The 15998-nt window shown below is 39.0% G+C and overlaps 1 protein-coding gene across 2 annotated transcripts; it reads left to right on the forward strand.

Annotated features, from left to right (window-relative positions):
* Positions 1-1332: 1332 nt before the first annotated feature.
* Positions 1333-15682, forward strand: limd2 (LIM domain containing 2). 2 transcript variants are annotated; one of them, XM_037791336.1, is made up of 4 exons: positions 1333-1561; positions 12203-12247; positions 12465-12601; positions 12703-15682. In XM_037791336.1, exons 1-4 carry the CDS (start codon positions 1559-1561, stop codon positions 12860-12862), a joined length of 345 nt encoding a protein of 114 aa, XP_037647264.1. In that variant the 5' UTR covers positions 1333-1558; the 3' UTR covers positions 12863-15682. The 2 variants fall into 2 exon arrangements, with proteins under 2 accessions (XP_037647264.1, XP_037647265.1); XM_037791337.1 differs by lacking the exon at positions 1333-1561 and adding an exon at positions 6151-6173.
* Positions 15683-15998: the final 316 nt, after the last annotated feature.

Below are 15998 nucleotides of genomic sequence, written 5' to 3' on the forward strand. Positions count from 1 at the left end.
ATTCACCAGAAGTACTATGGTGTCTTCTAATGATACTGGAAGATGCCGCTTTAACAAGTTAAACTGATCTCCAGATCAGAAAATTGCTATGATAACACCTATAATAAGTTGAAAATATTGACTTATTAGGGTTATATTACTAAAAACGCGGTAAGCCATGACTGAATGAGGCATTGCAATTCCTCTTTTTGACCACTGGGGGGCAGTGAATACCTATGATGCGCCTGAATCAACCGTTAACTCCCCCTGTTGTTGTTGCCTGATGACAAAGGAAATGTGATATAATACTGATAATATTAATAATTTTGATTTTTAGTTTCTAATAGTTTATGTTTATACTTTTCTTATTTCTTCAGTTAGATTTATTTTGAAAGTATTGGCCAGAAATGTTACAATACCATCTTGTCTGTCATGTTTGTGACTATCATTATGCATCATAAATAAAAATGTGATAAAATATGATGTAGTTATAGCTGGCTAGTTGTTTTATTTATTGTCATATGCACAACAGTTATAGAGAAGCAGATGTTGGCAATGAAAATCTTGAAGATCTCAGGCTCCCTCCAACAATGCTCATACAAGTATGTATAAATAGAAAATCAAGAAGTAAAAGTGAGAATCTAAGAATAGTGCAGAAGTTAAATATAAGGATATATATAAAAGGATATATACTACTACTACCACTAACATTATTGTTATTAGTATTAGTATTATTATAATACTAATATTAATAATAATAATAGAATAGCACATGCATTAATGAGTACATCCTTTTAAGGGGGGTAATTTTAATTATTTTATAAGCTGCTCGCTTGTGAATAAAGTCATATCTTAACATACGAGTTTATCACAAATACATTATTATTATTATTATTATTATTATTATTATTATTATTATTAATAATACATTATACATTATAATAATGTATTTGTGGTAAACTCGTGTAATTATTATTATTATTATTATTATTATTAATAAAAAAAATTGTGGTAGACTCGTATGTTAAGATATGAATTTATTCAAAAGCTAGCAGTGTATAAAATCATTAAAATTACCCCCCTTAAAATGATTTACTCATTAATGCATGTGCTATTCTGCATAATGAGTACTTTTAACTTTGGTTCTTTATATATATTTTGATGCCTAAATTGTGGTATTGCTACATTTACTAAAAAAAACAACAACTTAGTACTTCTTGCAGAATAAAGCTTGATGTGGGGTGGGGTAACATTTACGTAAAAAAAGCCTGTCAGACAGTGTCATCCTTGTTCCACTCCACTCTTAGTACATCATTTATCCGACAGCCCGTGAACGCATCAGGAGCAGATGAGAACCAATAGCGTGCGACATCCTGCCGACGAGAGAGAGAAAAAACGTAATGTTGAAAACCCAACCGTGAAGCGAAGCAAAGCGGAGGCTAGAACCACACCGGCACCGGGAGCCAGCAGCGTCTGTCTACAACAAAAGCCTCCGCAGAGAGAAACTGAATGAGAGAGAGAGAGCAAGAGATCAGCCTCACAGACACAGACGTTATCAAAGCCAGAGAAAGAAGCGCAGATGGTGAGTTCATCGTCAGTGTGTCTGGTCTGCAGCCTCCATCTGCTCTCCTCTCCTCTTTTTGTGTGAGATGAGGTGAGGTGATGATGTCCGTCCACCAACCGGCTAACGGGGGTTAGCTAACCGGCAGCCGGTTCGTTGTGTAAGCCTCGGTGCTGCTTGTTGGATTTAGTATTTAACGTAAATATTAAATTAGTGTTGAATTTGAGGAGGATTTAAACGCCCGCCGTCGTGTTCCTCTAGTTAGCTAGCTTGCTGGCTAATTAATATCAAAAAGGTGATTTTAATCCACTGAATTATACATTTAACACAGCTAATTTGTTTTTTATAGAGAGTAATATAGCCACATTTCATTATTATTATTAATCTAATCACTAATTGTCCCCTATTAGCAGATTTTGTATATTGATTTGTGTTTTTTTATATTATGTGCCAGGATTTTTGTTTTTTTCGAGCAGCAGTGAACGTTACAATCCTTTAGCAGATTAATGTGTTTTTTGTTGCTGCTGTTGCTAAATGTTATGTTATAACTTGCCCTAATGTAGGCTCCAGATTAATGTGTTTTTGTTGCTAAATGTTATGTTGTAACTGGCCCTAATGTAGGCTCCAGATTAATGTGTTTTTGTTGCTAAATGTTATGTTCTAACTGGTTTAATGTAGGACTCCAACCTTCTCTTAATACATCCATGGTTGTAACTGGTTTAATGTAGGCTCTCCAACCTGCCCAGTGTTACATAAAGGTGTTCTGTAAAGCAAGAATGTGCAGAAAATGAAGAAGTCTGTAATATGGATTTAACCCCCATAGACCAACAATAATAATAATGATAATATTAATAATCTTTATTTGTATAGCACCTTTCTAAACATAGTGTAAAATTGCTTGCACAGATAAGTTACCCCAGCTAATTTGTTTTTTTATAGAGTAATATAGCCACATTTCATTATTATTATTAATCTAATCACCCTCCCCTATTAGCCCTTATTAGCCCCCTATTAATGTTACAATCCTTAGCAGATTAATGTGTTTTTTAGTTGCTGTTGCTAAATGTTATGTTGTAACTGGCATCCAACCTGCCCAGTGTTACATAAAGGTCTTCTGCAAAGCAAGAATGTGCAGAAAGTGAAGTAGTCTGTAATATGGATTTAACCCCATAGACCAATGATAATAATAATAATAATAATAATATTAATAATCTTTATTTGTATAACAATTTTCTAAACATAGTTTCAAAGTGCTTGCACAGATACAATGAAATACATACAAAATAAAAACAACAATAAAAGAACTAGACATAAAGACCAAATAATGAGAAAACCAAAACCCGTAACCAGTGGTATCAAAACAATAAGTTACTACGCATAAGCCAAAAGAGGACAATATAAGGCGTGGGAAAAAGGTGCACCAAGCTGTTGCCTTACAGAGTTTTAAAAAAAGCCTTTTTTTTTATAAAAATTGGTTTTTAAAAGAGATTTAAAATTGGTTGTAGAGCTAGCTAACCTGAGGTCCCGAGGTAGGCTGTTCCACAGTCTAGGGGCATTGATGGCAAAGGCCCTGTCACCCTTTAGTCACCAGTCTAGACCTGGGTACAACCAGTGGAGCAAACAAAGCACATATTAGCACGTAGTTTTAATTTAGTTAGTTTAGTTTGGTTATTTTGGGTATGACATTTTACAGAGAACTTACTGGGTATTCATATCACCATAGATCATAACAGTAAGGTTTCAGATCATGCCTCTCAGCCACTCCCTTCAACAGAGTGATCAGAAATGTAGTCTTTACATGCCACAGAATCCTCCAGCAAGCATATGCAGGTTTGCTCAAAACATATACAGGTTTGAACCTAGGATAAGATAGTGGTATACTTCAAAGAACAGATCATGACTGGGATACCCATGCACGCAATTTCCACTGCAGCTTATGCACTCACCTACAGCTGCTAAGCGTCTGAGTTAATACTAAAAGGATGAGTGACTGGATTAAATCAGCGTTAAAACTCTACACCAGTTGGGAGCAAACATGTGTTTAGCTCATATACAAACCTCTTGCCTGTGTTTGTGTTGTTGAGTAGTTAACAAACTGCTCTGTGGTGTGGTGAAAACCACTTTTTATCCATCCTGGGCACCACATTTACAAAAGTCTGTCATTATAGCCCTGGCATATGGTGACTAGGCTTAAGTAAGTGTATGGTCATTCTCATTTCCTGCCACCGTCCGTGGGCTGCCTGACTGTAATTTCAGTCCGAGTTGACAGCACAGATTGACACCCTGTTCTGCCGGCTGATTTACGTCAGTACCCTGGTGGATTTAAACAGGCTGCTGATGCAATTTGACTGTTCAAAAAAATAAACAAATAATGCGGATTTAGACAAAGCACATTGTGCAAAGCCGCAGTGAGGACTAATAACATTTATTTTGTTTGACCATATGCTCTTCTATCAAACAATTACCATTAACAACAGCCCCAAAAACAGATTTGTCGGGCATGTCAGGAGTGCCATATGTTGTTTTCCTGCTGTCGGAGGTGGAGAACAGTATTAAATGGGTCGCCAGCAGGTCAGGGTGATAGAGCTGCTTGCTAAAATAGTCAGCCTAATAGTTTTAACTAGCTGCCTACCTGTGTTAGGCGTTGCTTTGAAAATGAGAAAGCTAGTGTTAGGCGTGGTTGTGTGTACAAAGCTCATTTCAGGCCTGGAAGAGGTGTCTGTGTGATTAAATACTTTTAAGGGATACTATTTGTTTTTCAATTAGCAGCTCTTCTTTGTGTGAATATTCTCAGTATTAATTGTCAAAACAACCGCATTGCTTTGCATCTCCGTTGCTGCAGCACTGATCTAATGTATCTGGTTTAAAAGGACCTCAGGGCAGACTGTTTAGAGAGACTCAACGTGTAGAGTTTCCCACAGTGTTATCCGTCAACAGCAGACATCCGAGGAGTCACAATTTGAAATCTGCAGAGCTCTGAGGGAATCTGCTTACTGTAACTTGAATGATCTGCATTTGATCTTAGGGGGGGAAATAACTACAGCGACGAGTTATTTGGTGGAGAAAAATGTCGAAATCTTTAATTCCCTTGTCTCTTGGCGTTCATTGTCTGAGTCAACAACGTCTCAGTCCGCAGTTAAGGAGCCTTCAGTGTGTGATGGAAATGCTCTGTGATCACAGAGCAGGTATTTGCATGGGATTTTTCTCTTTTCTGTTTTGCTTTTGAAGACGGGATGGGGCATGTTATTCTGAATTCCAGTCCTGGAGGAGAATTTGGTTGTGAAATGCTCGGTGATAACATCTGATCAGAAGTAGCACTTGAGGCTGTTTCTTTTTCTACCTTCAGCAGGTTGCAGAGGGCAGCAGCCTCTCGTTATGTCAAGTCAACACAGGCTCCAGGTCTACACAACACATTCTTTTACAGGCCATCACTGGTTTTGTTCTTTGCAATTTTAAGAAGAAAATATAAACAGACCAGCTGCTGCAGCATCCCAGCAGCACCCACTGTTAGTTTTTGTAGGTTTGAATACCACTTGGTTTAGGGACAAAAATTAGATGTGATACAATTTTTCTTTGTTGATGTTGTATTTGGCTTTTTGACTTTATTATTAGTATCTTATTTTATGAAATGTATTACAGATCTTTGACACAAGCAATCAGAGGACTTAGGTAGTTTTAATTGTGCCCTCGGGCAGCTTCTTCGAAGGAGTAGTAAAAGGAAACACTGATGGCTTTTGGCAAAGTTAGACAGTGGCATTGTGGTGCAGTACTTAAGGATCTGTTAACAAAAGTTGCTGACATCAAAAATCAGTATCTGTTTCTCGGTCTGAAAGGGCAGCAGCTTCTCGGAAATGATGGTAAAATGTGAGCGTTGTGTTTTTTACTTTTGAAAGACTTTCTCCTTTTGAATCAACAAAACCACAAAGAACTTACTTTAAAGACCACTTTTCATGGTCTTTAAAGTAATCTAGACCTGCAATGATTAGTTAATTTTAATCAATTAGTGGATAAACATAAAGATAATCTGCGACTATTTTAATTGATTAATACTTGAAGTATTTTTTTCAAGCAAAAATGTCAAACATCCCCTACATCCAGCTTCTCCAATGTGAGGATTTGCTGCTTTTCTCTGTTTTATATAATTGTAATCTTGGGACTTTGTACTGTTGATGGGACATTTGAAGGCGCCGCATTTTGTGATAGGCATGTTTCATTACTTTCTGACATTTAATAGACAAAAAGACGAGTTATTTAATTGAAAAAAAAGTAATTGGTAAATAATTGAATATAATCTGTTGTTGCAGAGTTGTAATCTTTTCCACCATCTTCAAGTTAAGCAGTGTTTGAGTGCTTGTTCTATTACAGCAACATAGACACATATTAAGATAAAATCTTTAAAAGGTTTTATCTGTACCTTAACAGCCTCCCCAGACAGGAAGTGAAAAAACAAGTGTCTGTCCGGGCGGCGTCAGCTGACTAAAGAGACATGCAAACTTTCGATGCCATGTGCCTTCACAATGAAACATGCCCCGTCATTTTCTCATTACATACAGGAAGCTCGAAAAGGGAAGAGAAGTAGTGGCCGACCAAATGTCTCGACAGGCTCCTACAGATGTGATTACTCTGCAGAATGGTGCGGTGAAGCTCCATCTGCACTCTCAAGAATCAGACTTTCATCAGTTCTTCAGCCAGTCAAGTGTCAAAACAGCTCAACTAATATTTACTTTTCCATCACAGAAACTTGTTTTCTTCCAAGGTATCTTGTCCACATAACTTGCTGTGTCTCTTCATGTTCAGAGAGATACTTGCTGTCAAGGGGAGCCGCCTAAATGTCTTCCCTGCAGCAGCTGTTTAAGTTGTTGCCATGACTTGCAGGTCCAGAAAGTGCAATAGATGCAATCTGCAAAATATATTACTTAACTCTCATGGTTTATGTTGCTAATACTAGACCGGACTTGTTTGTTTAAAGTCAAACTGCTCGACAACTGATAGATGGGCTCATTAACGCGGTTTCGTTTTGTTTTGAAGGATGAGTTTCTTCCCATTTGTTCTGTTGCTTTCCACACTCTGCTGTCCCAAACGATTAAACAATGATCACATTGCTAAAAATAAGGGATGAGAGAGAGTGGGAGCCTCGTTTTGGAGACGTTTTGTTAGCATTGCGCCTGCCTTCCCTTCTAGGGGCCTGTTGCAGTGAATCATGCGCCAAAGTGTGTAGCTATTCAGAGATGATCGAGTGTGAAGCTGGGGGGGGGGGTTTGTCTAATTGTGTTGTGTCCATCAGCAATAAGAGAGAAAAAAGAGGAGTTACTTTTTCTCATTTGAACTCTTTACGAACACGTTGACCTATCACCCTCGTAATATTCTTTAGAGTTGTTGTAACTGCTCTAAATGGCTGTGATTTACGTCAGCAGATAGCGCTTGTAAACACTGAGATTTAGACAAGAGGCGTCTGGTTTGTGACTTTGGTGCCTCTTTGACTTCCATAACAGTGAAGGACTTGCACACAATATTTTGAGGTTGCTTTCTAAACTACATGCTCAAATTCTCTCCCTTGAAAGAATAAGGACATTTAACTCCCCTGTCACGTGGGTCTGTGGCCTCAGGGGGAAAGGCAGTGGGCTTTGTGACAGTAACGGTTAAAGGATCCTCAATACAAAAGGTTAAACCCAAACTCGTCCTTTCAGTGTACGGATGAAGCCGACTCATTACGTACACTACACCGTACAGTTGATGTGTAGGGATGATGTCACGGCAGTTTCACGCACCTTCGCTACGGCGATCAGCTGAGAATCCCACCTACGCTGATGGGTACGATCTGCAGTGGAAACACGGCTAGAGAAAAGGACCCGGTACCAAAAGCGAGTTGAGTCGAGCAGGGCCGTACTATGTAGTGGAAACACGGCTTATGTCAAAGGGTAAAATCCACCTACCAGCACCTCTACAGCTCACCAGTTAACAAGTTATATTGCGTTTGTTTAATCTGTGCAAAAATTGAAGTGTAAAAAAAGTTATGATTTTTACGGGTGGTTATATTCCTCACAAATAGCTTTTTTCCCCTTGTTTCCAATCTTTACGCTAAGCTGGTTATAGCTTCATATTTACCATAGAGACACAAGAGTGGTATTGATCTTTTCATCTAACCTTCAGCAAGAAAGCAAATAAAGCGATTTCCCACAATGTCAAACCATTCATTTTAAACCAATTCAAAGAGCAAAGGGGAACCTGCACTTCACAGATCATAGCAATGCAACATGAAAACAGAAACAGAAACATGCACAGGCAGATATGTGCAGGTGTGTGATTTAAAATTAATACCGTGAGGTAAGAGCTGAACCTCTGATGCAAGAAGATTTCACCACATGTGTGAAAAGTGGTCTTTGTTTGGTAAGAGTCAGAGCTCTCCAGCTGGCCGTGGCTTCTCACACACTAATATGTCAGGTTGCTTCACAGTTAAAACGGTGTTTGGCTTTGCAGAGCTAATTAACTACAGTACAAACCTTCTTTATTTATGTTCACATTGAACACCTTGTTCTGTGCTCATTTCCCCCCCACTCCATGTATTTGGTTATCCTTTGTCTCTTTTATTAGCCGGGACGACTCTTGAGCTAATTTGTGAGTTGTATGCTTCTGAACAGAGATCATAAATCTCTTGTAGTTTATTCACTGTTCAACTAAAGCATTCACACAGAACAAGTGGTCGTTAGCAGTCGTCATTTACTGGGATGAAAGTCAGTTAGGAGTGTAGCTTGCTGTCCTCGTCAGGACTCTACGAGACAGAGGAAGCCAGATGTGTCATAACAACTTCCGGCCACATTTGAGCTGTTTGGTGGCAACTGAGAGACATGCACATATAAGGTAAAAGAAGACGAGATGGCACAAGCTAATCTGAATTCTTCGAGGATGCCTGTGTGTGTTTGGAATGCATGCCTACCCCCTAACATGGTAACTAATCTTGCTGCGTTGTTTTTACCAACAAAAACAAAACATGAGTAATTCTGTGCCTTCACTCAGAGCAGTTTTCCTTTTTTGGCTGCATTAATTTGATGATTTCATATATGTGAAGCCCTTAGTGACCTCATTTTCCCGCTCTCACAGCCTCCCGCTGAGGTAAACCTCCCCTACAAGTGAACTGTGAGAACTTTACACGTTCAAAGTTTTTCAATAATGTCAAGAAGATCAAAGTCCCGTTGGCTCCTCTGTCGTGCTACAGCAACAGGAAGTGGTCTAGCATGTAGGCTGCTAGATAACCAGCAAAGTGTGACTGTCTGCTAGCTTAGCAGCAACATGTTGACTGAGAGGAATCAGGGATGAAGAGGAGACGGTTGGGATGTGATTGCATCTACAGGAAGCTGCATGGCCTCACTTAATGAGCCAATCGTTTCAAAAGCATGCCATCCGGTTCTCATAGAGTGCAGACAACACCCTTCTACTCAGTTGTTAAGTGGTGCATTAAGTTAAAAGGGTCAAAAAGAAGTACGACGTGAGACAATATACATTTGTCAACCAGTACAGAGATGTTGCACATCAATGAGCAGGACCTCTTTGTCAGCATGAATCGTGGGCTTAATACACACTGAACATTTTGTGCTGATCATGGCAGCGGTGTCTTTTGAAGAGGATGAGCGAACACTAAGCTCCAATGATTTTATACCCATATTTTCAACATAATTGGGGGTTTTTTCGTCGCATGTTAAACAAAAGTGTCAGATACAGCCTTCAATATGCATGCACCACCTAGTGGAGATCAACAATCGGGTACATTGCTTTATTTTTTTTGTCATTATGAAGAAGTACCTTGATTGCTAAGGTGTTTAGAGGTTCTCTATACGATATCCAGTGCATTAATAAAGATACAGAGGAGTAATGTCTATCTGAGCAGAGAGTGAAGTCGCTCTCCCTCTGTGTTGTATAGGGCTGCAACTAACGATTATTTTCATTTTTGTTAATGAATTGTTGTTAATCTGTCGATTATTTTCTTGATTAGTTGTTTGGTCTATAAAATGTCAGATAATGGTGAAACATGTTGATCAGTGTTTCCTAAAGCCCAAGATGACGTCCTCAAATGTCTTGATTTGTCCACAACTCAAAGATATTCAGTTTACTGTCATAGAGGAGTAAAGAAACCAGAGGTGCGAAAGTGTAGCACCCACCCTCCGGTTCCCCCGGTTAACACTGTTGGTTCTGTCAGCAGTGTTTCCATTGTTAGCACCGTTAGCTACGAGCCGTCGCCATGTTGAGAGCTGTGCAGAGGCATTAGAAATGCTCCCAGTCTCACATTTAGCACATATAATCTGCTTCAGTTGCCAAAACAGACATACCAGTCTATATATTCTATCTATAATCACTTTCTCTGTGATTTTGTGGGACATTTTACTGTCGTCCTATATCATGATATAAATTGACATGCTCTGTGATTGTCTACACGTACTTTTCTTCAAGTTTTCTAAGTGCAACACACTTAAATCATTAGCCACTTAATCGGCTTTGATCTCAACTCACGTCAGACAGATTTATGAGGAAGATGGATGCACACATACTTCATGCTGTCATTTCCATCACTGTGGTGGACTCTTGATTTGTTATTTTGCCTACAAAGCAAGACTTTTTGCAAGTCCAAGAGCAATAAACCTGCAAAAATTAAGATCAGCAGTTGCCTCTGATGCCAAAGATCTCCTTCTCTTTGCAACTCTGGTTGGTAGCAGCCCTTGAACCCATTGCCCCACCCCACCTCCACCACGTCCTCCAGCTCCAGCTTCAGCCAAACTGCCTTACATAACAGGGTTTTAGCAAAGTCTGCAGTGGACTTTTCCCCTGCCTAAACAGAGGCTGCCCTTCTTCCCTGCACACTGGCTTTTCCATGGCAGTTACTGTGTAGACGTCTGAATGTCCCTCTGTCTGTTTATTATACGCTTGAACTACCTGTTAGGCCTGCTTAAAGATGTGACAGTCATTACTACTGTGTAACTTGCTCCAGTTTGAGGTTATACAAGCTTTTTTTTCTTTCTTCTTAACCTTCTGAACGCCTCGGGGAAAGTCTTCCTATTCCTCCTGTCGTCAGGAACTAAACTGTAATTACCTGACACCTACGATGTGCAGGAAAATGTGTTGACTTATGTTAAATGGCAGCCAGAGAAACCTACAATTGTGCGTGATTGTAGGGTTGAGTGAAAGAAATGCTTCATTACATTCATGGATTACAGACAGGCAGAATAGGTGTCAGTCGTGTTATTTCATTGAGAAATCTCCTACCATTCGTAAGAGACTTCATGTGATATTTCCCTGTGACGTCTCTGAACTGGAAGGCTGGTTCTGAGCTGTGCTGCTATGTTGAGGGCCGCCCCATGCAGAGCGTCCCACAGCTCGGCTCACATGACCAGACAGAAGGCACCTGATCCTCTCCCAGGGGTGCAAAGAGACAGATGGAGCAAATAGAAAGAGGCTGGGGGGAGAAAGAGAGATCTGATTGGCAATACTAACACTGGTAAAGGTAACAAGAGGAGATGAAAAATGCATTCTTCCATCCTTGTGACGTACTTCTGTTGCTTGTAATCTAATAGGACTGTTTACTTGATTTCACTGAATATTTGTTGTTGTACTTTAGAGCATAACAGGAGTCTTTACACATATTTGAATAAACATTTGTTTAAATGTTTAAAGGGGACATAATATAAAAAAACTCACTTTGTGTGGGCTGCCTAGATTAAAAAAAAACATGTGATTCAACAAGCCATTCAGATTTGGTTCCCCTTCCTATGTCACATGTAGGCTCATTAGAATATATCGCCCACGGCTTGAGAACTACCTTTGCAAAGGTGCGCCATATTTTTCTCACAAGCCAATTAGAGCACACTGGGCTTTTTCGGCAGGGGGGAGCGTTTCAGACAGACAGACAGTTTGTGTTTTTTGTAGGGCTGTGAAAGTTAACGCGATAATAACGCATTAACACAGTTTGATATTTGGGAGGTTGTAGCGGGCTCAGTTTTAAAGCTAGATACCTGTATTGTATGAAACGAAAAAACCTAAGGAATCCATTGGTACCATCCATGTCATACTAGCTTGTCAAGAAGGAGGCTAAATAACGCTCCAAACTTGCGCTGAATTTTTGACGAGGAAAAACTGTCATGGCCATTTTCAAAGGGGGTCCCTTTACATCTGACCTCAAGATATGTGAATGAAAACCCACTTTATGATGATCACATGCAGTTTGGGGCAAGTCATAATCAACTCAGCACACTGACACACTGACAGCTGTTGTTGCCTGTTGGGCTGCAGTTTGCCATGTTATGATTTGAACTTATTTTTTATGCTAAATGCAGTACCTGTGAGGGTTTCTGGATAATACTTGGTATTGCTTTGTGTTGTTAATTGATTTCCAATTATAAATATATACATACATACATTTGTATAAAGCAAGCATATTTGTCCACTCCCGTGTTGATAAGAGTATTAAATACTTAACAAGTGTCCCTTTAAGGTACATTTTGAACAGAAAATGTGATTAATTTGCGATTAAATATTTTAATAGATTGACAGCCCTAGTTTTTGAACATTATAGCATGTAAACATGTTCTAGTAGAAACCCCAAAATACAAGTATGAACTTGAAAATTATCATGATATGTCCCCTTTAAAACCGTTTTTTTTCTGTTTGCTTATCCAGGACACCAGGAACACCACTGAAGAGAAACCTGTCCAGCGATCTAAGGTAAATATACATCGTCTGTCTTCTCTTTCACATCCCTCATTCATGGTTCTCTGTTCTTCTTCAGTGTGCGTTACTCTCGCCCCACTTCACATTCATCAGCCTTTTGATCTCAGAAAAGAGCAAAGGAAGTCTTTCCTTTTGTAAATGCCAACTCTCAGCCTAGAATCACCGCCTTGTTTGTGTGTCTGGTAGTAAATCGGTATATTTATGTGCTCAGTCTTTCAGCTTTAAGACCCAAAAGGAAGTGTGTTCATCATGTGAGAAGACGGTCTACCCAATGGAGAGATTGGTTGCCAACAACTTGGTCTTCCATTCAACCTGCTTCTGCTGCAAGCACTGCAACGCCAAACTGAGGTGACTATATATATATATATATATACTGTTTTTACTGTGTGTTTACTTGATTCTTCTTCTCCTGACTCCTTTTAACTGTTTCATTCCTCCTCTCCTTGCAGCCTTGGCACCTTTGCAGCTCTTCAAGGTGAATTTTACTGTAAACCCCACTTTCAGCAGCTGTTCAAAGCAAAAGGCAACTACGACGAGGGCTTCGGACGCAAACAGCACAAAGAGCTCTGGACCTCCAAGGAGTCAGATAATATAACAAAGACGGCATAATCATAATCTGCCTGTGTCCCATCCCAGCCATGCCTCTTTCTCTTCCTCCTCCTAACACCTCCGATACATCACGATGAACACATGCCTCATATGCTGGGGCACTGTTAAATCACCCACGCGCTCACTCGCTTTCTAAATGCCATCAGAACAGAAACATGCACAAACAGCTAGGAAATGACTGGCCAGTCATAATCCATACCACTTAAAAAAAAAAAAATTGTGGATATTTTGGATTCAATTTAATTGATATCTTTAATGTCTTCATTTTATTTTCCAATTTCCTGTTTGGAATTAGTAGTTGATTGTGACCAAAAACCTTCTCTGGTATGGGGAGTATAATAATCACTTTTTATTTTTTATTCTTTTAAATAATTTGCACCCTTTTTTTTAATTTTATTTTTGAATAAGTCAACTGTATGCTCAGGCAAACATATCAGAGGGGTTACAGAGCATCTATGTTTTGCAGTAGAGCATACACTCAGGTCAATTTTCACCCAAGTTTCACTCATTTTAACAACACAAATCAAAATAATAGTCCTCAGTATTGTGACTTTGCTGTCCGACAGTTATGTCAGTTTGTTAGGTTTCATATATTTGAGGAACAAACAGGGTACAGAGTACTGTAAAATAACCGCGCACATCAGCAACAGCTCACCTCTCGTGTTTTTAATTTTTACGTTTCAATATTGTTCGCCTCATCCCACGGTTTGTTCTTATTTTATTGACCACTGTAAGTCTTATCCTTGCATGTTGGGATGACTGGGTCTTAATAGCCTTATCTTATGACTGTATTGATCTTTTTGTGTTGTGAATGATTTTATTTCATTGATGCAAATCACTTTTTAAAGGTTTTTAGAAGCACTTGAGTTTGGATTTGATTGATGTCACGGCATACGTTGATCCTCTCTGAGCTTTTATCGATGGTTGAAATTTTAATGGGATTCTCAGATTGTGTTTTGTAAACTATCTGTACGTAGCGCTGTAGTTTGTGATTTAGTGAACATTCCCCACCTTGCTGTACTCTCGTCTTGCACATACGACCACACATGATCACCAGACAAGATAATCACAGGGAAACTTGAGGCCTCATTCGTAAAAAAAACATCCCTCGCTCTGTCAGATGAAGCATCCTAAGAAGAGCTGTAAACATTTGGTTGAATTGACAATTACAAATGAGGATGTGGATGGACGGAGCTTAAGCCTTGCAGGAAACCACACAATTTTTGTTCCTTCGTCATTTCCCGCTTTGTCAGTTGTTGGCGTCTTGTGGTGATTTTTCCCCTGCTGTATTTGAGTGTGTTCATATAGCTGGACAGTTTTTATGGGGGACGTAGACAGATCCAATCCAATCACAGTGTCTTGAACATCCATTTGTTTTGTTTCCCAACCAGAAAGCGTGGACAGGTTTCCTTTTTAAATAAATGCCTTCCTGTTCTCATCTCCTGTCTTATTAGCTAAATACATCTTAGCACCTGGACCTATTTCTTAGTATTGAATTAACAGTAGGTGGCTGAGTGAGGGTTTGTCCCCTGATGTGCTCCTGCATGCTGCATGCAAAACCCATTGCAGAGCACCCCCTGCTGGGGAACGTGTGACACTAGCGTCTAGTGTGAGAGGAAGAAAAACAAGTCGCCCCTGAACTCAACATAGCCTTTATTCAAAGTTTTTGAATACCTTGCCTCGGTCTGCAGTGCAGCTGCTGCACTCCAGACACTTTTTATTTTATTTAATTCCAACACCTAAGAGAAATGAACCCAGTTAGGCAAGATTTCCACATCTATTTTTCATTCTATAAAAAGAATGAGTTTAAAGCCATTCAAATATCTCATTTTAGAACACGTCTGAATACCACTGAGACTTGACTGACACTTGAATGACACAAAGTACTTTTGTGACTGAAGGTTTACTGTGAATTTGAGCATGCTGTGCAGAATAGAAAGCTAAACTGAAAACAGATGGATATCTGCTACTTTTTTAAAAAGAGAAGCCTTAGAAATAAATAGCTGACCTGATTGCTTTTTTTTTTTTTCAAACAAGTCTTTTTGAGTGCACAGATCTTAACAAAGAAATCTCCTGATCATGCCTTTTCAAAAACACCCGCTTAGTTTAGAGCCCCACTCTTTAACATAGGATTTCTTCACTCAACCAGCAGCCATTTTTTTCCTATCTAACCACTTTTTATCCACTTAAAATGTACAATAATTCCGTGTGTGACAATGTATATTTTATATTTTCCTTTTTTTCATTTTAAAATGGTCCTCTGGATCCCTGAGAATGCTTTAAAATCAAAGTATTGTATCTAGAAATGCTGTCTTTGTCATTCTCCGTTAGCAGTTCGCCAAGGTACAACTGCAGAATCTGTGAATTGCAACTGCTAAGTGTAACAGAGCAGACCAGGTACACTTAACACTGGTGCCAAGAGGCTCAGGTGAATGATTGCAGCGTAACATCGTAAATGTTAAACCTGTGAGTCACTTCATTTTTGTGCTTATCTTGATGTGGACTTACTTTTCAATGCTGTTGTCATCGAGACATTTTAAATGTATGCATCTTTGAAAATGTATTCTGTATTACAGACTTGACCTGTGGATTGAGGTGGCCTTACAGCAAAAGGACGCCTGGACTGTGTTTTCAGTCGTTCTCCTCTATTCTCCCTTCTCTCTCTATTGCTTAGTTGTGGTATAGAAGTGTAACATTTCAAAACGTAAGCGCCCCCCTTTCTACGCCAATATACACAATCATTTTGTGCATTTTCTTTCTTTTCTTTTTTTGTTTTTTACATGCTTTTGGAGAAAAAATAAAATGCTGGTGTTGATTTAATGCTGTGATTTTAGTGTGTTTATTGATGTAAAGAAAAAAAATCCTTGAATTCCTGCAGGAGATTAATGACTGCCTTGACTCAAGGATATCAAAATGTTCAGTTCTTGTTTGGTTAAATTACTATCAGTTTATTTCCCATTTACCACAAGTCAGAGGGAAATGTGCTTTTTACTCCACTACACTTATTTGAGAGATTATATATTGGTTACAAATCAAAATTTTTGCAAAGCATTTCATGGTTCTGGATTCACAAATGACACAAATTTCACATCCATTTTTACGGCTCCATTTTCAATTCACATGCATTTTTATCAAT

The sequence above is a fragment of the Sebastes umbrosus genome, chromosome 14, assembly GCF_015220745.1.
Source record: "Sebastes umbrosus isolate fSebUmb1 chromosome 14, fSebUmb1.pri, whole genome shotgun sequence".
Classification (NCBI taxonomy): Eukaryota; Metazoa; Chordata; class Actinopteri; order Perciformes; family Sebastidae; genus Sebastes; species Sebastes umbrosus.